Genomic DNA, 16,023 nt, shown 5'->3' with positions numbered 1-16,023 from the left:
TTACCAATTTAGAGCTGATAAAAATGCAGAAAATGTTCCCCTCTCCAATGGAAAAAGATGCATCAATCACTAAGCCCAGAACCATCTATGAGAAATTCTGAAAGATACTACTAGCAAAACACAGCATAAAGTTCAGTTCTCATTACTGCTTCAGCTTGTGGCAGAAGAGTAAGAAGCACATACTGACTTCCCTGCAATGCCATTAAGAGAAGTGGAATTACAAGTCATTAACCAACACTTAGCACAGGGCAAACCACAGGCTTGGAACAATTTGAACCAGAAAGCCAAGCCAGGTTTGAGTAAGTCCAAAAGATTTCATGAACTGTCTTAGCTAGAGCAGGCAGGAAGATGCCTCTTTTTACGCCAAGAGTACTTTTTAATTTTATTGCCTTAGTCTTCCTCCATGCTGTAACCTTACATATTCAAACAATACTGGAACAGAAGGATACCAAATCCTTACCTGTTAGGAAGTAAGATGCAGAAACTAAAAGACAGAAGTTAAGAACAAAAAAGGCTTGTTGCCGCTGCATGAACTTCCATTTTCCATCCTGGTTTGGGAAACAATACAGACACTTTTATAATGAAACTTGAAGCACTTACACTACACTGGAGAAAGCACTATTTATTCTGAGACAGTCAGAAGTGATTGTTTAAGTATATTAATAGAGCCATCAGTTATATACAATAAATACTTCCTGATAGAACTGTGTTAAGATGGATGTCAGAAAACAAAACAATCTCCAAGGAAATTAAAGCTAATTTGAACAGGAAGATAAGTTTATAATGAACAATAGTAACAACCTGATTAATCTTCCTCATAATCTTTCATAACTTCTCAGTGGATTTCACACAAAGAATGAATGTCACAGTAAGTTTCCACAGGAGTATGCAGATGACAATAAAGAACTCACTGTTTTAAAGAGGTAGATGCAGGAGCAAAAAGGTAGGTTTCACTCAAGAGCATGGTCACGCTGGGTTGCATTTACAATGATATAATGAGATTGTGTCAACTATCCTGTTGTCTTCTCGGCAACTACCTGTCAACTCACTGAACAGGGGGAATGCTTGCTTAATTAACAATAATAATAACAACAATAATGTTAGTCAAGACAATGGCTACACTTCTACTTAAACGGAATAATCTTGATATAAAATCTAATACAAGGCTTACACTTAAAAATAATGGTTTCACTGGTCAAGAAGGCATGATTCATCCACTCTGAAGAGGCAACAAGCTGTTGCATATACTGCTGGTCTAGCCAATTCTGCAACACCCTCTGGCTTGAGTAAAAATCATTTACCAGAGAAGTCCTGAGCGTTAAATCCACTGCCCTTCGATATCAACTGACATGATTATTTCTCAGTTTCAAGCGACTGACCCTTTAGCAATTTCAAAGAGCACTGTGAAGTATGGCCAATGCATGTATTCAGTACAAGCCATTCAAAGCAGGCTTATTGCATCCTAGCTGCTGCTGAACACACTGTACAAAGGTATTAGACTTCAGTACATCTCACAAATGTATTAAACTATCTTTTAATAAAGACGACTCGAGTTCCATTGCATGCAAGTCAAATTTGATTAAGCAGGTTGGGTAAGACAGCCAATTCAGAAGAACTCTCCAAGTATGTTCAAATTCTCCTAAGCCTACGCGAACAGCATAAGGCATTGGTAAAAGATGGCAAAAGGCGTGTGGGGGTGTACACGCACCCATACACCCCCCAAAAACACACCTCCAAAGCTTTCCCTTCAAGTTCAGGATTCCTTGTACAAGTAATATAGTTAGTGGGTAAAACACACCCTACACCTTCTCAGAACAAGCTCACACTACATCAAATCTAGGTTAAATCCCAGGTTTAACTCACCTTCCACACAAGCTGTTAAAACTAACAATAAATGCAACAGTAAGGAAGAACCCTCAAAGACCACTGGAATCAACATTAGGTAAGCCAACCTAGTTTACCTTTACTGCACCCTTTAATCAGAAGGCAAGCTACACTGAAGGGTGAATTCTACTCACCACCACTTCTCACACCTCCACTCAACTGATACTGCCTATTGGGAACAGAGGGAAGGGGAACAAAATACTCCCCCTTTTCAGTTCTGAGCTCAGTAGAAACTGGATGGCGGACTGATACAGCAGTTCATTAACAGCAGGAAGGACAACATACTAGAAGACTTTGCTGAACTGCAGGCAACAGGGCTGAAATATTGATTTGCTGCCAGTATCTCCACTTTTCATGGCTATGTAGCTAGTTAATTCCACTTGATAGCAAGGGACAAATAGCTCCACTGGAAAGGACAAGAGTTTTGACACTTAAAAGAAATAAACTTATGTAAGACAACACACTGCTCTTCTGTATTTGGAATTTCTACTTGGACTGCAATTCATGTGTTGAAAAGTGGTTTTGTTTACAAAACTTCTTGTTCAATAACAGATCAGAAAGTGATAAAAGGACAGCTGCCAACCTTAAAGCTGATATATAAAGCATTTTTGGTCAAGCTGATCTGGAAGTGATTCTGAACTGAAGAATTAGAAACTGACTGGATTCCATCATTTATAAAGTACAAATAAAATGGCAACCACAGTTACCAACTCCACCTACAGTACTGCGGTTTTTGTCCCCTCAATATTGACACAACTGATCCGTTTGTAACAACTTGCAATGACGAGCGCCACTGAGATTTGCTGCAGAAAATGCAAGAGAGGAAGCAATAAGGGCAATGCCATTATACATATGTGAGGTTTTTTTTTATTTCTGTATGCAATGTAATGTTTAGGCACGTTGCTTGGGACGCCTTCTAAAATAAATCATTGGCCATTGTTTAGAGTATCCTTTTGGCTTTAAATACTGGTCAGGAAAACAAAGGATGTAAAAAATAAATGAATATAAGTATTACAGAAACAAAAATGGATCTAAAAGTGCAGGAGGTGAAGTACTTTAACCCTTTCACCAGACAATGTGGCAATATACAATATATTGCTTCTGTTTGTTTGAGAAGGCTGTTGGAATTTTACACTGACATAGAAAATTATAAATTACACAGAATTAGTTTCCATAATCACTATATATATATACACAAACCAGCTGTGAAAAAACTGGTTTAGAACATACAAATGAAAGCCTCACACAGATCAGTACAGTGAAAGTAACAATTAACATGCTCTGCTGCCAAAATTTGTATTAAAAACACTATATACTTTTAAAATGCATGTACTGTAATTACATTAGCAGCACAAGCATTTCATTTACTTGACTTGTCTAAAAGGATTATAGCGTTTTAAATACGCAGATTGTTCTGAAATGTTCCATTGTATAATGCTTGGTATTAAACTAAATCTTGGTGAATGGGTTAAAAGGCAGGTGAATCACTTAAACACAACAAGCCATGTGCACTTCAAATATTCTAGTGTTTCACCTGTAAGGTATTGTTTCAAGCAAATAAGACTTAACAGAACATATGGCTTTACAGTAACATCAATTTGTCAACTAAGTTGTAGCAATAAATACTTAAAATCTCTACCAATAGACTTACATTTTTGATCTGTTTTAAACAATACAGAAAACAATTACCAATTAAAAACCTGTGGTAAAATGTTGAACACCAAAAAAACCTTATTTAAATCACTTTTGTAAGCTAAAACAACCAAAATAACATTTATAGGGCATTTCAGTTTCAGAAGAAACATGAATTCATTTTCTTTTCTTTTTACAAGGTGAAAAATGTATGAAAACTGCTAAATACTTTGGTCACACTAATCGTCAAATAGTTATGTCTCAAATACATTAGATTTGTGTATTCACTTTTTTATAAAACTATTCTTACAGCCATTTTAACTATAGTAACACTACTGTCATCATTACATGGGTAGCAGGATCTTATTTCACAGGCCACCCATTATTTAGAACAATACAATATAAACATACGCAAAAATTATTGGTATTTCTCAATGTGCAATATTTTTACACTTATGAATTTCTGTACAATGTCTTAAAATCTAGAATATAAATGTTGCTGGTCCTGATCCCTTGCGAAATTAGTGCAGCAGTGACTGGCTTCAACAGGGTCTAGATGAAATCCTCAAGAAACACTCAAACACCTGGGTATCAGTTCATTTTCTTCAGCCAAGGTAGTAGACATCACATATCATACAGGGCCATTAACAGACGCCTCTCCTAAATGGGTGTGTTGATCAGTCCTAAGAGGCCAAAACCAGATATAAGTATACAAGAAACAAGAAGGGTCGAAAACAAATTCGGGTAGGTACAAAAAAATCCCCCCAAAACAACCACCCCACTTCATGTCTAGCATGACTCCTGAGTTGAAGAGAGGAAACACAAGCTCATAACATGTCCATCCCATTTATTTTCTAGAGTCCAATATTTCTGGAGTCCTTATTGCCTAAGTAAGCATAGCACTTTAACTGAGCACACCACTGAAGAGTGTTTGATCTTTATTAACTGAGCTAAGTGATCTCTAGAGATGTGATATCTCCCCAAGAAAATCACTAATAAAAAGCACAGTTCTGATATTTCTCCAAATCTTATTCTGTGAGGTGAAATGTGATACCAGGAGTATTTAAGGTTGCATTTGAAAATAAGCAGTTAAGAAACAACAAGAAAAACAGTGTCTTAAACTGCTTTAGTAACTAATCTAACCTACAAACTGTCATTTCACAAATTCTTTGAATATCAAGTCAATTAGCATGCTAATGCTTCTTTGAATGTCAGTCGATTAACAGGAAGTATGGAGGAAAATAAGGAGCAAACCTGCAAAAGTGAGAACAGTTAACAGTATATATATTTCTAGATAAGTAGTTTAGTGTAAAATGTGGGCTCAATTGCTCCGGACTAACAGAAATAAAGAGTTCAAATCAGTAGTGCAGGAGAACATTAAGAATTGCAAGCAACAACAGCAAAAAAATCTCAGCTTCCATTCAGTGCAAGTCTATTGAATACATTTGACAATTTCCCTTAAAGAATATAAATACAATTTGGAACTACACATGAGAAAAGTTACCTGTAACTCCTGTTCTCTGATGGTGTACATCACAGAGAAGCCACTCTTGGGTCCGTGCTCTACATGCACATGACCAGCAGGAGTCCCCTAGCTAAGTCTTTGGCTGCTAAACTCTAAAAACACTTTTTAAAAAAACATACGTACACATTAGACAAAAGACAGACAGCACTAGACAAAAGTAAACACTTTTTAGAGAAACCTGGAAGGTAAGACACAAGTGCTGCATGGACAGGAAGTCTGACAGCCCGCACAGCAGTAAGTCACTTCTTAACTGGAAAAAAGTCCATGAGAGAACAGGGCTCCTAGCAGAGATTACTACTGCTGGCCACCAGCCAAAGACCTACCTAGGGGACTCCTCCCACTAGTCATACATGCATGGAGCCCCAAAAGCACAATTACATTTATCTTGATATTTATACTGCACTCATACGAGGATCTGCTGTGACAGCCACCTTTAGAGAAAGTACTGAACTTTGCTGAAGCCAGCTGGACTCAACGGAAGGAGTTCCTTGAGATTTCCTGCAACTCCACAGCAATCCATCGAACTGCTAGCTCTGAGAGCCCTCTGTTGGTTTAGACAGGCATCTTTACTCAAAAGGCAATCACCCAGTACCCAAAGACTTCTCCCCTACAACTTAATGCTAATCAGCATTAAAAATATTGTCTTGATAAAAACCAGTACCTCCAAATAAAGAAGAGGCTGTGAAAGACAGTTTCTGGGTTTCCCACTTCAAGTATACAGGGTTGGGTTTTTTCTGATTAGAATCCACTTTTTGACTAAATTTACACAACTTATGCAGAGTACAAAGTTCTGGCTTACAGGAAAAGGTAGCAGTGCTTTAGTGTAACACCCAGTACTGCAGAGGTAAGACATACTAGCTCATAAACAAATCTAAAAACCAGAACCTAAATTTGTCAAACATGCTTGCATCCTTCTTAGTCTGCATACAGCATAATCAGAACACATAGTAGCATCCCGTGTTGTATGCAGAGCTATACTCTAAATCTTTGCTTACAAAAGCATTTCAATTTTGTCTTCACCAGGAAGCTAGATATACCATATAGCATCCACAGAGTCTTAAAAATTATTACTTCTTTCCCAGGATTTTTGTGAGAAATACCACGTTTTTCTACTAACAGTTTAAAATCTATTAAAGTCAAGAAACACAACAGCTTTTAAACTACTAAAGCTAGTTAAATACAGATTCAGAAAAAATATATGTGTGCATATACATATTCTGAATTCTGATTTTCAGAATCATACCCCTGTTTATACTGCAAGGTAAAAGTGACTCCTGGAATTGCTTTTAATTAAGCAAAATCCTCTCTCCCTTCAGAGCACGCTCCCGTTCAGAACATCCTCAGCTCCCCAACACAGTGGCAGGATGCACAGCTCTGACCCCTCCAAGCCCTGCCCTATAGGAAGAGGAGCAGACCCTATGGATTACTCAGGGGTTAGTAAATACACATTTAGGTTTTCCTTTTATGAAGCTTTTCTTTGAGATGGCACAGTTTCTCCAGGCACCCTTGAATTACTTCTGAAACAGGAAACAGCAGCATACCATCCTTTGCCTTAACACCAATCGAGCCCGTGGGATTGTACCCAATGTTGAACAAGCCATTAGTTCTGCTAGGAAACCAGTAAACTCTTGCCTAGATATTAATTTTAAAGTACTTATGAACACCTAAGTTCCAGAGCAAGGTCTTCACTGAATACTACCTTCAAGGGTAGAAATCTTTTCACCTACTTTACGTTCTTATTTGGTTTAGGCTTTTAAGATAAAGATAAATCCTGCTCTGACTAAAGTCTAGAAACTAGCTCCGATATGAAACATCTGCATTAAGCATTTCTAACATCTGGTGATTAATGTCACCCTGCGTGCGTTTGATTTTGGTGAATCCATACTAGACTTAAGAGTTGATTGTGTGTTTCCATACCATTGTAACTTGGCAGACAAAAAAAAAACCCCAAACAAGTACTTCAATAGGAAATGAAACAGGAGAAATACTGTCAAATGCCTTTTTTTGGAGAAAGCAATACTAACCTACAATTTAAGAGAAATAAATGTATGCAAGAGCAGCTTTCTCTGGTGGTGGACCCCTCAGAATTGTATCTTGAAATACTATTCTCTAAAGCTGCACTAGTAGCCAAGCCGACAAATATGTCTTTTCTTCCCTCCAATAAGTATGGAGCAGCCTGGATTGCTTAGCATATTTCAGACAAGTCTTATCTGAAACAAATTACTTATGTACTTTGAAAAATCTCCTCCAAATCTACAAGTATTCAGATTAATGCCTGATGAAGACAAGGGTGGAAATGACTGATTCACAATCAAACAAGCATGACTTAAGGCACTACTTCCTTTCCATACAGCTGCACTAGTAAACTCCCCCCAAACTGTTCTGCAGTATAGAATACAGAATGAAAAAATGGTAGACTTAACTTATGTAAGTTTTCAGAGAAAGTCAAACGTATTCCCCTAATTTTTTTTTATCATAATTTTCATAAGTCTATCGATTCACTCTTGTAACTTGATAACATATCACAAACTAGAATGGGAATATTTACAATGCCCTGCAAGACAAATAGTACAAGGCAAATATATTTTTGACAACTCTAGAGTCTAGAATCAACAGAAAATATAACTTGTGAGAATTTTATAAAATAGATGCAAGCACATGTTTAGATTGAGCTGATAACTAACAGGAATTCATTAATCTCTTTAGATCAATCCTATCAGAAAAACATGCAAACTGCTATTTAGAGGATTGAAAGCATTCTTGAATACAATTACCTCTGCTCTGGACTGCTGTTAGGAGGCTGCAGAGCTGAAGGAGCCTCTTCTGCAACCTCTGCATTCTCTTCTACTACATATTTACAAGAAGCATCCTGCGAGGTAGACAATTTTCCTTCCTCACTTAAAAAAAAAAAGGAAAGAAGTTATTTAATTTTTAAGTTTACTTATAGGGAAATTCCAGGGAACAGAGAAAAACTGGGAGATGGGTCCATATTTCACATGCAAATGGATTTTAAGTTATGATTGCAACATGAAGATCAAGCACATGGCTCTAGACTTTACAAACACTTAATAATGCACCAGTGTTTATGTCCATTGAAACTTGACTGGATAAAAGGTCAGGAAATACAGCGATTACAAATAAGATCAGAAAGGAAATAAGGAATGTGTGTGATGCCTGAAGTGGTAACAATCACAGTCATGATCCTTTACTATACATACCGATAGGATTTCAACACTCTGAAGCCAGAAGTATGCACAAATGGAAGAAAGTATAAAAGAAATTCAAGATTCCCTCAAAAACTGGCATTAATAAAAGTCTGTCCATGAAACATATCAGCAGAATCATTAACCCATCACCATCTTTATTAAACTCCCTAATAACTCTGCAGTGAAATACGATGGGTTAGGCAGTGCTAAGACTGCAGCCCCATCTATTTCATGAACTTCCTCTCAGAGACAAAATCAAACATAGTGCAGTGAAAAAGCAGTACACTCCCATGAAGACATTACCATGTAACTAGGCAGCCTCAGAAGTTATTAGCAAACAAGTACTTGTGTTTGCCTCTAAATCAAAGCTTTTCTGCCTTTATTCCACCTTCTCCCACCTCAGCCACACCATTACGAGTGCACTAAATTACAAATTTGACCATATACCTGCAAGAGATAGTTATAAGGTAGCTCTGAAAGACACAGACAATCTTACATCTCTGTGGCAACAAATCTATTTATGCAAGAAGTCAGAAACATTTTAAAGCCATTTTCCTCTGCTGATTTTTCTTCCTATCCTTACAGTTCTCCTTCCAATGGATCCTTTAAATTTCAATGAATCCTCCTGTTTCCTCCCATGCCTCCTTATATCTGCAGAGCCTGTAAAAATAATTCTTTTGCATTGCAATCTCTCATTAAGTCCAGTTTTCCCTATCTGATCTCCCCATCTCATCTGCCTTGATACTCTTTGTATTTGTTCAAAATAAAATACTTGTCACCATCAGAAATGGTCTCCTACTTTATTTTTTTTAAAAGGGGTAGTCTCTGCTATCATTCTTCCCTTCTCATTCTCCATTTTGAACTGATTTCAGGATGCATATTTTCGTCCTTTGCAGCCTTCCACAAATTAAACTACTGTGCTTATAATGCTCCTCCTCCCCTCAACATTAACTTCAACACCATCGGTTTTCTGTTGGCAGAAACATACATAAAACTTACGTCTGGAAGCATCCACTTTGCCAGGTACACAGGCCAGAGTAGGACCTCCTCTCACTACTCTAGTTGTCCCTTAATCTAGGCTTTTTTTCCAAGCATTGTTTTAGACGTTTATTCCGAATGAAATACTACTTTTTCTCTCCCATTTGTTGCTTGGCATATTTAAAAGTTGGTTTAAAGACAGGCACGTGAGTGCTGACTCAGTATGAGACCACACACCTCTCTCACAGAAGAACAGCGTCCATATTTAAGACCTCACCTTTCAGCCTCCTTCTACATTTCCTTAATCTCTCCTTTCCAAACGAAGATCCCAGAGTCCCCATTGCCAGAGGTTTTCAAGATGCAATTGGGCAGAGTGCTAGATAATCTCATATGGGCTCCCTTTCCCACAAAAGGTTGGGCCAGATAATCTTCTGAGGTCCCTTCTGACCTGGGCAATTCTATGCTATCGCTTCCCTTTGCACCTCTGTGTCCTTTCACCTCCAAGAATTGAAGTGCTCACTCCACAGCTCAAGCAGGTAATTCCATGAAGGCTGGCAGGAACCGTCACCACGTGCTGCCTCCTCATGTTAGTCTTTGCACCAGTATCAGGAGTTACAGAACTTTAAAGTGTGTATGAACTAAAGCAGTTTAAGGAGACGTGTAAAAACACCATGGATAACTAAATCCAACTGTAGACACATAACACAACAGGAGCGTAGACCATATACAAGAGTTCCCCAAAATACAGAATAAACTGGAGAGAAGATGTATCTCTTAAAGTTAGCATGGCACTATGGTTCCATGCCACATCAGTCTGCACTGAGTCACAATCCTCCTCTAAACTGTTTTGGCTGAATTCCTCTAACAATGACATTTGATTTATAAGCGCTGTGCAGCCATAAATGCTTCCTCCTCAGTATTGAAAAACATGAAAGTTAAGTCAGGTACCAAAAGAGGTTAGAGTTGTTATTTATTGCTTCAATAATCAAAAGGATAGAAGCAAGAGTGACTGAAAGCTGTTACGTTTCAATTCCCGAACAATCAAAATCTACCACCACTAACAGGACAAAGTAAGATGAATTTAAGAGAAGGGCGATGTAAGGACTAACACTGGGAAGTTTTTTCTACTGAAATGGACTGGGATTTTTTTAAAGCAACTTTCAAGACATATGAACAATTCCTTATTAATATTTAAAGTGAGAATAGGGACAGATACCAGGAAATTATTCTAAAAGAAGAGAGAGTTGCGTGCCAAAGTGCTAGTGGTACGTTCTGATTTATCAAGATCGGGGTGGGGGGCATGACACACCAGCTTCTATTAATAAAGACAAAACTATTTTTGCAGGTCAAGCTGTTTGTAGCCTCTGTTTCCCTGCACAAAGATTTGATACTTATTCTGTGTGCCACCTGCAGTCCAGAACGGATTTGACACCATCACCTATACCAAGAGTGATCACCACAGAAGTCTGAGTTACTCTCAAGGGCAGTGCCTGGCTGGCCTTCAACTTCTGTCCTCCATCCTCCTGGATGAGAGTCCAATCCAAATCTAACAATACGTGCAAAATTTAAAAAGCTTAGCTTTGACATGCAACTAACGTATGTTAAAAGATTAACTGTACATAAAACCTCACAATAACATGCATCAGGGTCAAAAGTTGCGTCAGTCTTCCACTAATAAGCTTCCAGTGCTTATGGACAGGTGCTTATAACAGTGCTTATGTTACAAGGGTGGGAAGACAATAAACAGGTATGCTCACCTTTTGAAAACAGCTGTTTCAGTTTTAGCATCTACAGTAAGGCTCAGTGTCTCCTTCATGCTGCCGTTCATTACTGTTTCAGTTACCTTGTCTGCATTTTCTACATCATCCTCTCCATCAGAGCTGGCCTCCATAGCAACACTTCCTGGGGCTAGATATATAGAAGTCATTTAGTACATAGCTGGTTATGTTTCTATTTCATCAGCAAGCCAATATAACCAGAACACTATTTTTGCAGTTTTGTATGCTTCCTGAATTCTTCCTTACAGAGAAAGTCACCTTTCTGCAACTCCCACTATACACATATATAGAGCATAAGTACTTCTTACAGATGGCTTAAGTCACATTCTGTAACTATTTTTTTTTTTTTTTTTTTTTCATTTTGCAAGCCACTTAGTGATTTAGATTTACAATGGTTACTGCAACAGCTTTGGCTGAAGAGGACTTTTAGTAGGATTATAGTGATGTATTCATTACACAAGCCCACGCAGGGCAAATTTGACAGTAAGTTTCCAAGTGCAGACAAGCCCTCCCTGGACTTCTCATCTGCACTTCTTGTTCTGTCTGTTAATAATATATGCAAAAACATAATTAGCACGTTTGGCCTTCAACTAGTTCATACATGTAGAAGAAAGAACTAGCACATGCACAGTGAAGGTAACTTGGAAAGGAATGAGCAGGAAGGGGACAACTGAACACATTGAGGCTACTGGCCTACTGCCACATAGGAAGAGACTAGAGGCTACGACTGCTCTGGCATCAGCTCAGCTAACCAAGTGCTGGCACAGGTGAGGATTCTCTAACAGAACACACTTAGCTTCTTTGCAATGATTTTCTGTTCATGATGTGCAGGATTTTTAGAGTTAACAGTAACACTGGCTGCTGTTTTAAATAGAAAACTATTTTTAATAGTTCAGAAATTCTTTGACAAGTCATTTTCATTACCTGTCGTAAGAGCAGCAGAGACAGATGAGAGGTCTCTGGAAACCTAAATTTTCAAGTTCAGGGACATCTTTCTTGGGTGACACTCTTCAAATCAATCTGTTTGCATTTCTGACTGCAGTGTACTTACCCTCTAGCTGTGCTGGAAGAGCAGTTACATTTGCACTCAAGGGATCAATTGGGTCTGTGTTTGTTTCCATTTCCACAGGAGAATTACTTCTTAAGGAATCTTTTGAGCTTCGAATACAAAGTTAAAAAAGCTTTAGAAACATTTCTAAATAGCAGAATGAAATAGAAATACAAACAAAAAGCATGAAACAATACACTGTTTTATGTTGGAAAAAAATCATACTTTTATATCTGAGCTGTTTAATGCCCAGACAGACAACTGAGAGCCAGATGTATAAAAGGAAGAGTCTCCTGACTGCAGAAGGAATCAATTGTTGAATGATAGTATTTGGCAACTCAAAAATTTACATCTATATGATTAGGTACTTACACAGAGGACTTCAGGGTTTTTTTTTTATGTAGAGTTCAAGCCAAGAAAGGAAATTTTATCTCAGGCATTCTCAAAATAGTGCAGAACTGCCTAAGTGAGATACCACAGCTGCATAACTGTGCAAGTTTTCAAAAAAATCAAAACCAAATAAACAAACAACAAAATACAAACCCCCAAACCTATTTGTTTTATAACATCCATAGAACAGAATCATCATAGATGTTTTATAACGTTTACATTCAACAGTTTACATTCCACCCTTCCTTCACTGGGTCCAGTCCACACTAAAAAAATTAAAATAAACTTATTTCACAGCCAAATTATGGTCAGAGACCAATATTAAAGAACCCAAATATTCTTTAAAAACCCTCTAAAACAATGACATACTAGGATCCACCCATCCACAAAAGCCTGCTATGAGGTAGATCACACAAAGACACTCTGTTATAAACACATGGGGCCCTTCAGACACTACACACCTTGTATTCCACCAGAACACTACCCACACAGGCTGAGGTAGCGATGGACACCCCGAAGAAACCAAATGGCAACTGCCATTACATTTAGTAGTGAAGAACTTGCCCTGAATCATTAACATTCTTACCTCAGAGAGGACGTGAACTCAGAAAAGGAAGCCCAGCCAGTTTCTTTTGCTGGCATAGGTTCTTCTGTACTCCACACGTCAGACCCAACAGAATCCAGATTGGCACCATGTGCAGTCTCCATGGGTACATCAAAGTTAGCTGACCAGTTTGGTGCTGAAAAACCATCAACAAGTTCATTAGGAACAAATTTAAATAAAGAACATGAACGCACATATCCCTAACACACTGATTCTCTATATGTAAATTCCAAAAAGAACAGCAAAATTCCTAACTAGACTTTAAAGCACATGCAGAAGAATCTCCTATATACTGTTAAAAAATGAATGCATTTCCCTAAACGGGAAATTCTGCTAATAAGGCAGAATTTTCAAAACTGTAACTCACAAGTATTCTGCTAAAAATCAATATAGCTTATCTGAAGAACAAAAACAATAAGCCATACTAAATCACAAGTATAATCCCACTTTATTCTTTAAACTAACATTTGTTATAGTTTTTCAAAACTAAATTTCTATAACAATAATAAAAAAAATCTTAAGACTTCTCATCCCTTTTTCACTTTCCTATGCACGTTTTTCTGAACATTGAAAGTGAGCATGTCAACTTCGGTACGGGCAGCATTTCTCATGCACTAACACCACTGCTAAGTTTCAGAAAAGTTTAAGGCTTTTTACAACTTAAAATATTTATTGGGATCTTAGATTTTTGAGCAACTGTGACTTAACAGCATCTAATTTAGGATAGGTCAATTCAAAATACTTCACCTACCCAAGGGAAACATGTTTTTCATTAACACTTACATACAAAAAAACAGGCTGAAAAGGAAGCTCTGACTAGCAATTAGAAATTCCAACCCAGGCAGATATGGGAGGAGACCCACATGGATCAAAACTTGTTTGACACACAGATGCCAACGACACCAATCTGACAAAAGAAAAGAAAACCCTTAACTTTTCCTTCTATTTTAATTTAATTCCTTACAGTCTAGATAAACACAGGGCTTTTACCTACAGATATTGCCAGTTTAACTAAAGCCAGCTTAGTCTACTGTGACTTGAACGTGAAAACTTTTAAACCAATCAGTTAAGTTTCCACATGAGAGTCTACTGATGCACATCTTTCATTCACACACGAAACCAGACCAATACAAATTCACTTGGCTTCTGTAGGAAGTCTTAAAAGAGCTTTGTTAGATGAAAAGTTGATCTGAAAGGCTTCCAGTAAAAATAACCATATTTTAGTTTTGGAGATTAACAATCTATTCGTTTTGCAGGCATTCAAGATGTATAAATGGTTACATTTCATCCTTTTCTTTCTGATTATTCCTCCTTTTTTTTCCTCTTGAAGAGTAGAAACATGAGACACACTAAGTAACTTGACTCAAGACATGTTAGGATTCAAACTTCCCAACATTTGCATGCTCTATTGCAAGCAGTCTTTACAGTGGGAGACTACTTTATTAAGATGAAGTAAAAACAGTAAGTGAGGAAAACTCCTGCAAAATAAGACTACTAGATCAAACACTTTTCTAGAACTCAAAGCAGCTGGGAGAAAAGCTACGTACGTTCACTTAGGTCTACTTCCATTTTGTCCTCTGTATTGGTGTGCGATTCAAACAAGTCTTGTTTTGTCCCATCCTCTTCTTCAGAATCTGTACTTTCTTCGCTGTCCGTACTGCCCGAACTTAAAATACAAAGAGATAGTTTACATTCTCTGTTTAGTATCAGACCCTGAGCACAGTGAAATACTGGAGGGTTTGAGGCTAAAGAGAATTACAACAGTTATAATTTCTGATAGATTAACTGAAGTATAATTTGTTATTTGTTTGTATTGCCCTTATTTCTCTCTAAAAAACAAGGTTTAAGGTTTTTCACTTGATCACATGAAGAGGCTACCCTTTTCCCCCCCATTTGCAAGTAAAAGACAAAGATTATTTTTACTCCTGCCATGCAAAAGGGAGCAGAAACAGTAAGTAAGGAATCAGAGCTGTGTACAGAGATTGTTGGGTCTATTTGGTCTCTTTACAACAAACAGAAGCGCTGAAATACAACACTCATCAACACCAATCTAACAAGATATAACTTGTTTTATTTTAAAATCTAACAAATCTATTTTAAAATCTCCCCAACTGTACTCCAGTCCATCACCTTTAACTACATACAAACTTGAAAACCTACGGGCATCTCTCTCTCTTCCCCTTGAGCACAAACAACACAAAAAGCAAGGTCATGTGAGAAGGTAAGGATGTCCCTGAAACACATCACATTAAGTAACCACAACACCATCAGACAAAAGAATTGATTTTTGTACAGCAACACACATTTCAAAGGGGATAAGGGAAGAAGAGATCAGGTTTGTGACTCAAGCTACAAGAAGGTCAGAAAAGCCAAGACTACCCTCGGACAAAATTCAGTAGATATCAATGGAGGCTGCATAGCTCAGAGATGCTCCTTCCCCTCAGGGCAGCTTCCTGTGCAGTTTTGTCCCCAACCATACTGGTACTGTAGAGAAGAGAGCAAGGTCTACAGAGGTGTGGAGCTGGACTGCCTTGTCCAAGCCAAGAATGGCTGAGCAGGTTTAAAAGTAGAAGGAAAGAATAAACAGCACAAAATACCTGAGCTACAACAGCTAAAGTGCAGGAAGAGCTGAGTAGGCAGAGCAGCTGTTGCCATCTTCTGCAAATTATGGATGGAAGACAGACATTAGAGCCATCCCTCTGCTCATTTCTCCACATAATGCAGTAGCTAGTTGTGCTGGACAGCCTGTGCTAACAGTCAGCCTGAAGAAGACACGCTCAGTATTGAGGGCTCACTATACCGCTCTTTGGATGAAAAACACATTTCTTACCTGGAACGCCTCTGGGATTCTGGTGTAAATGCAATATGTTTTTCTTCCCAAATGTCTTCTTCATCAGAGCCACCATCATCAAACTGCTGTATCCGCTCCTTACAGCACGCCTCAAACAAGGCTATATTACCCTAAATACAGCAAATGT

The 16,023-nt window shown here is 37.9% G+C and overlaps 1 protein-coding gene across 16 annotated transcripts in view; it reads right to left on the bottom strand.

The window, feature by feature from the left end:
- Positions 1-2,728: 2,728 nt before the first annotated feature.
- Positions 2,729-16,023, bottom strand: part of PPP6R3 (protein phosphatase 6 regulatory subunit 3) — a 64,312-nt gene continuing 51,017 nt past the window's right edge. For 7 of the 16 annotated variants that reach the window (XM_074884680.1, XM_074884670.1, XM_074884673.1 and 4 more), the window contains 8 exons: positions 15,876-16,006; positions 14,593-14,711; positions 13,028-13,181; positions 12,055-12,161; positions 10,983-11,133; positions 8,260-8,277; positions 7,816-7,938; positions 5,149-5,585 (listed from right to left, as the gene is read on the bottom strand). In XM_074884680.1, coding sequence (XP_074740781.1) covers positions 5,513-5,585; positions 7,816-7,938; positions 8,260-8,277; positions 10,983-11,133; positions 12,055-12,161; positions 13,028-13,181; positions 14,593-14,711; positions 15,876-16,006 — 876 coding nt within the window. In that variant the 3' untranslated portion in view covers positions 5,149-5,512. The other 9 variants (XM_074884682.1, XM_074884684.1, XM_074884679.1 and 6 more) reach the window with 5 other exon arrangements.

The sequence above is a fragment of the Strix uralensis genome, chromosome 15, assembly GCF_047716275.1.
Source record: "Strix uralensis isolate ZFMK-TIS-50842 chromosome 15, bStrUra1, whole genome shotgun sequence".
NCBI lineage: Eukaryota > Metazoa > Chordata > Aves > Strigiformes > Strigidae > Strix > Strix uralensis.
The sequence above is the reverse complement of the archived record's forward strand: the minus strand, read 5'-3'. Positions and strand labels throughout refer to the sequence as shown.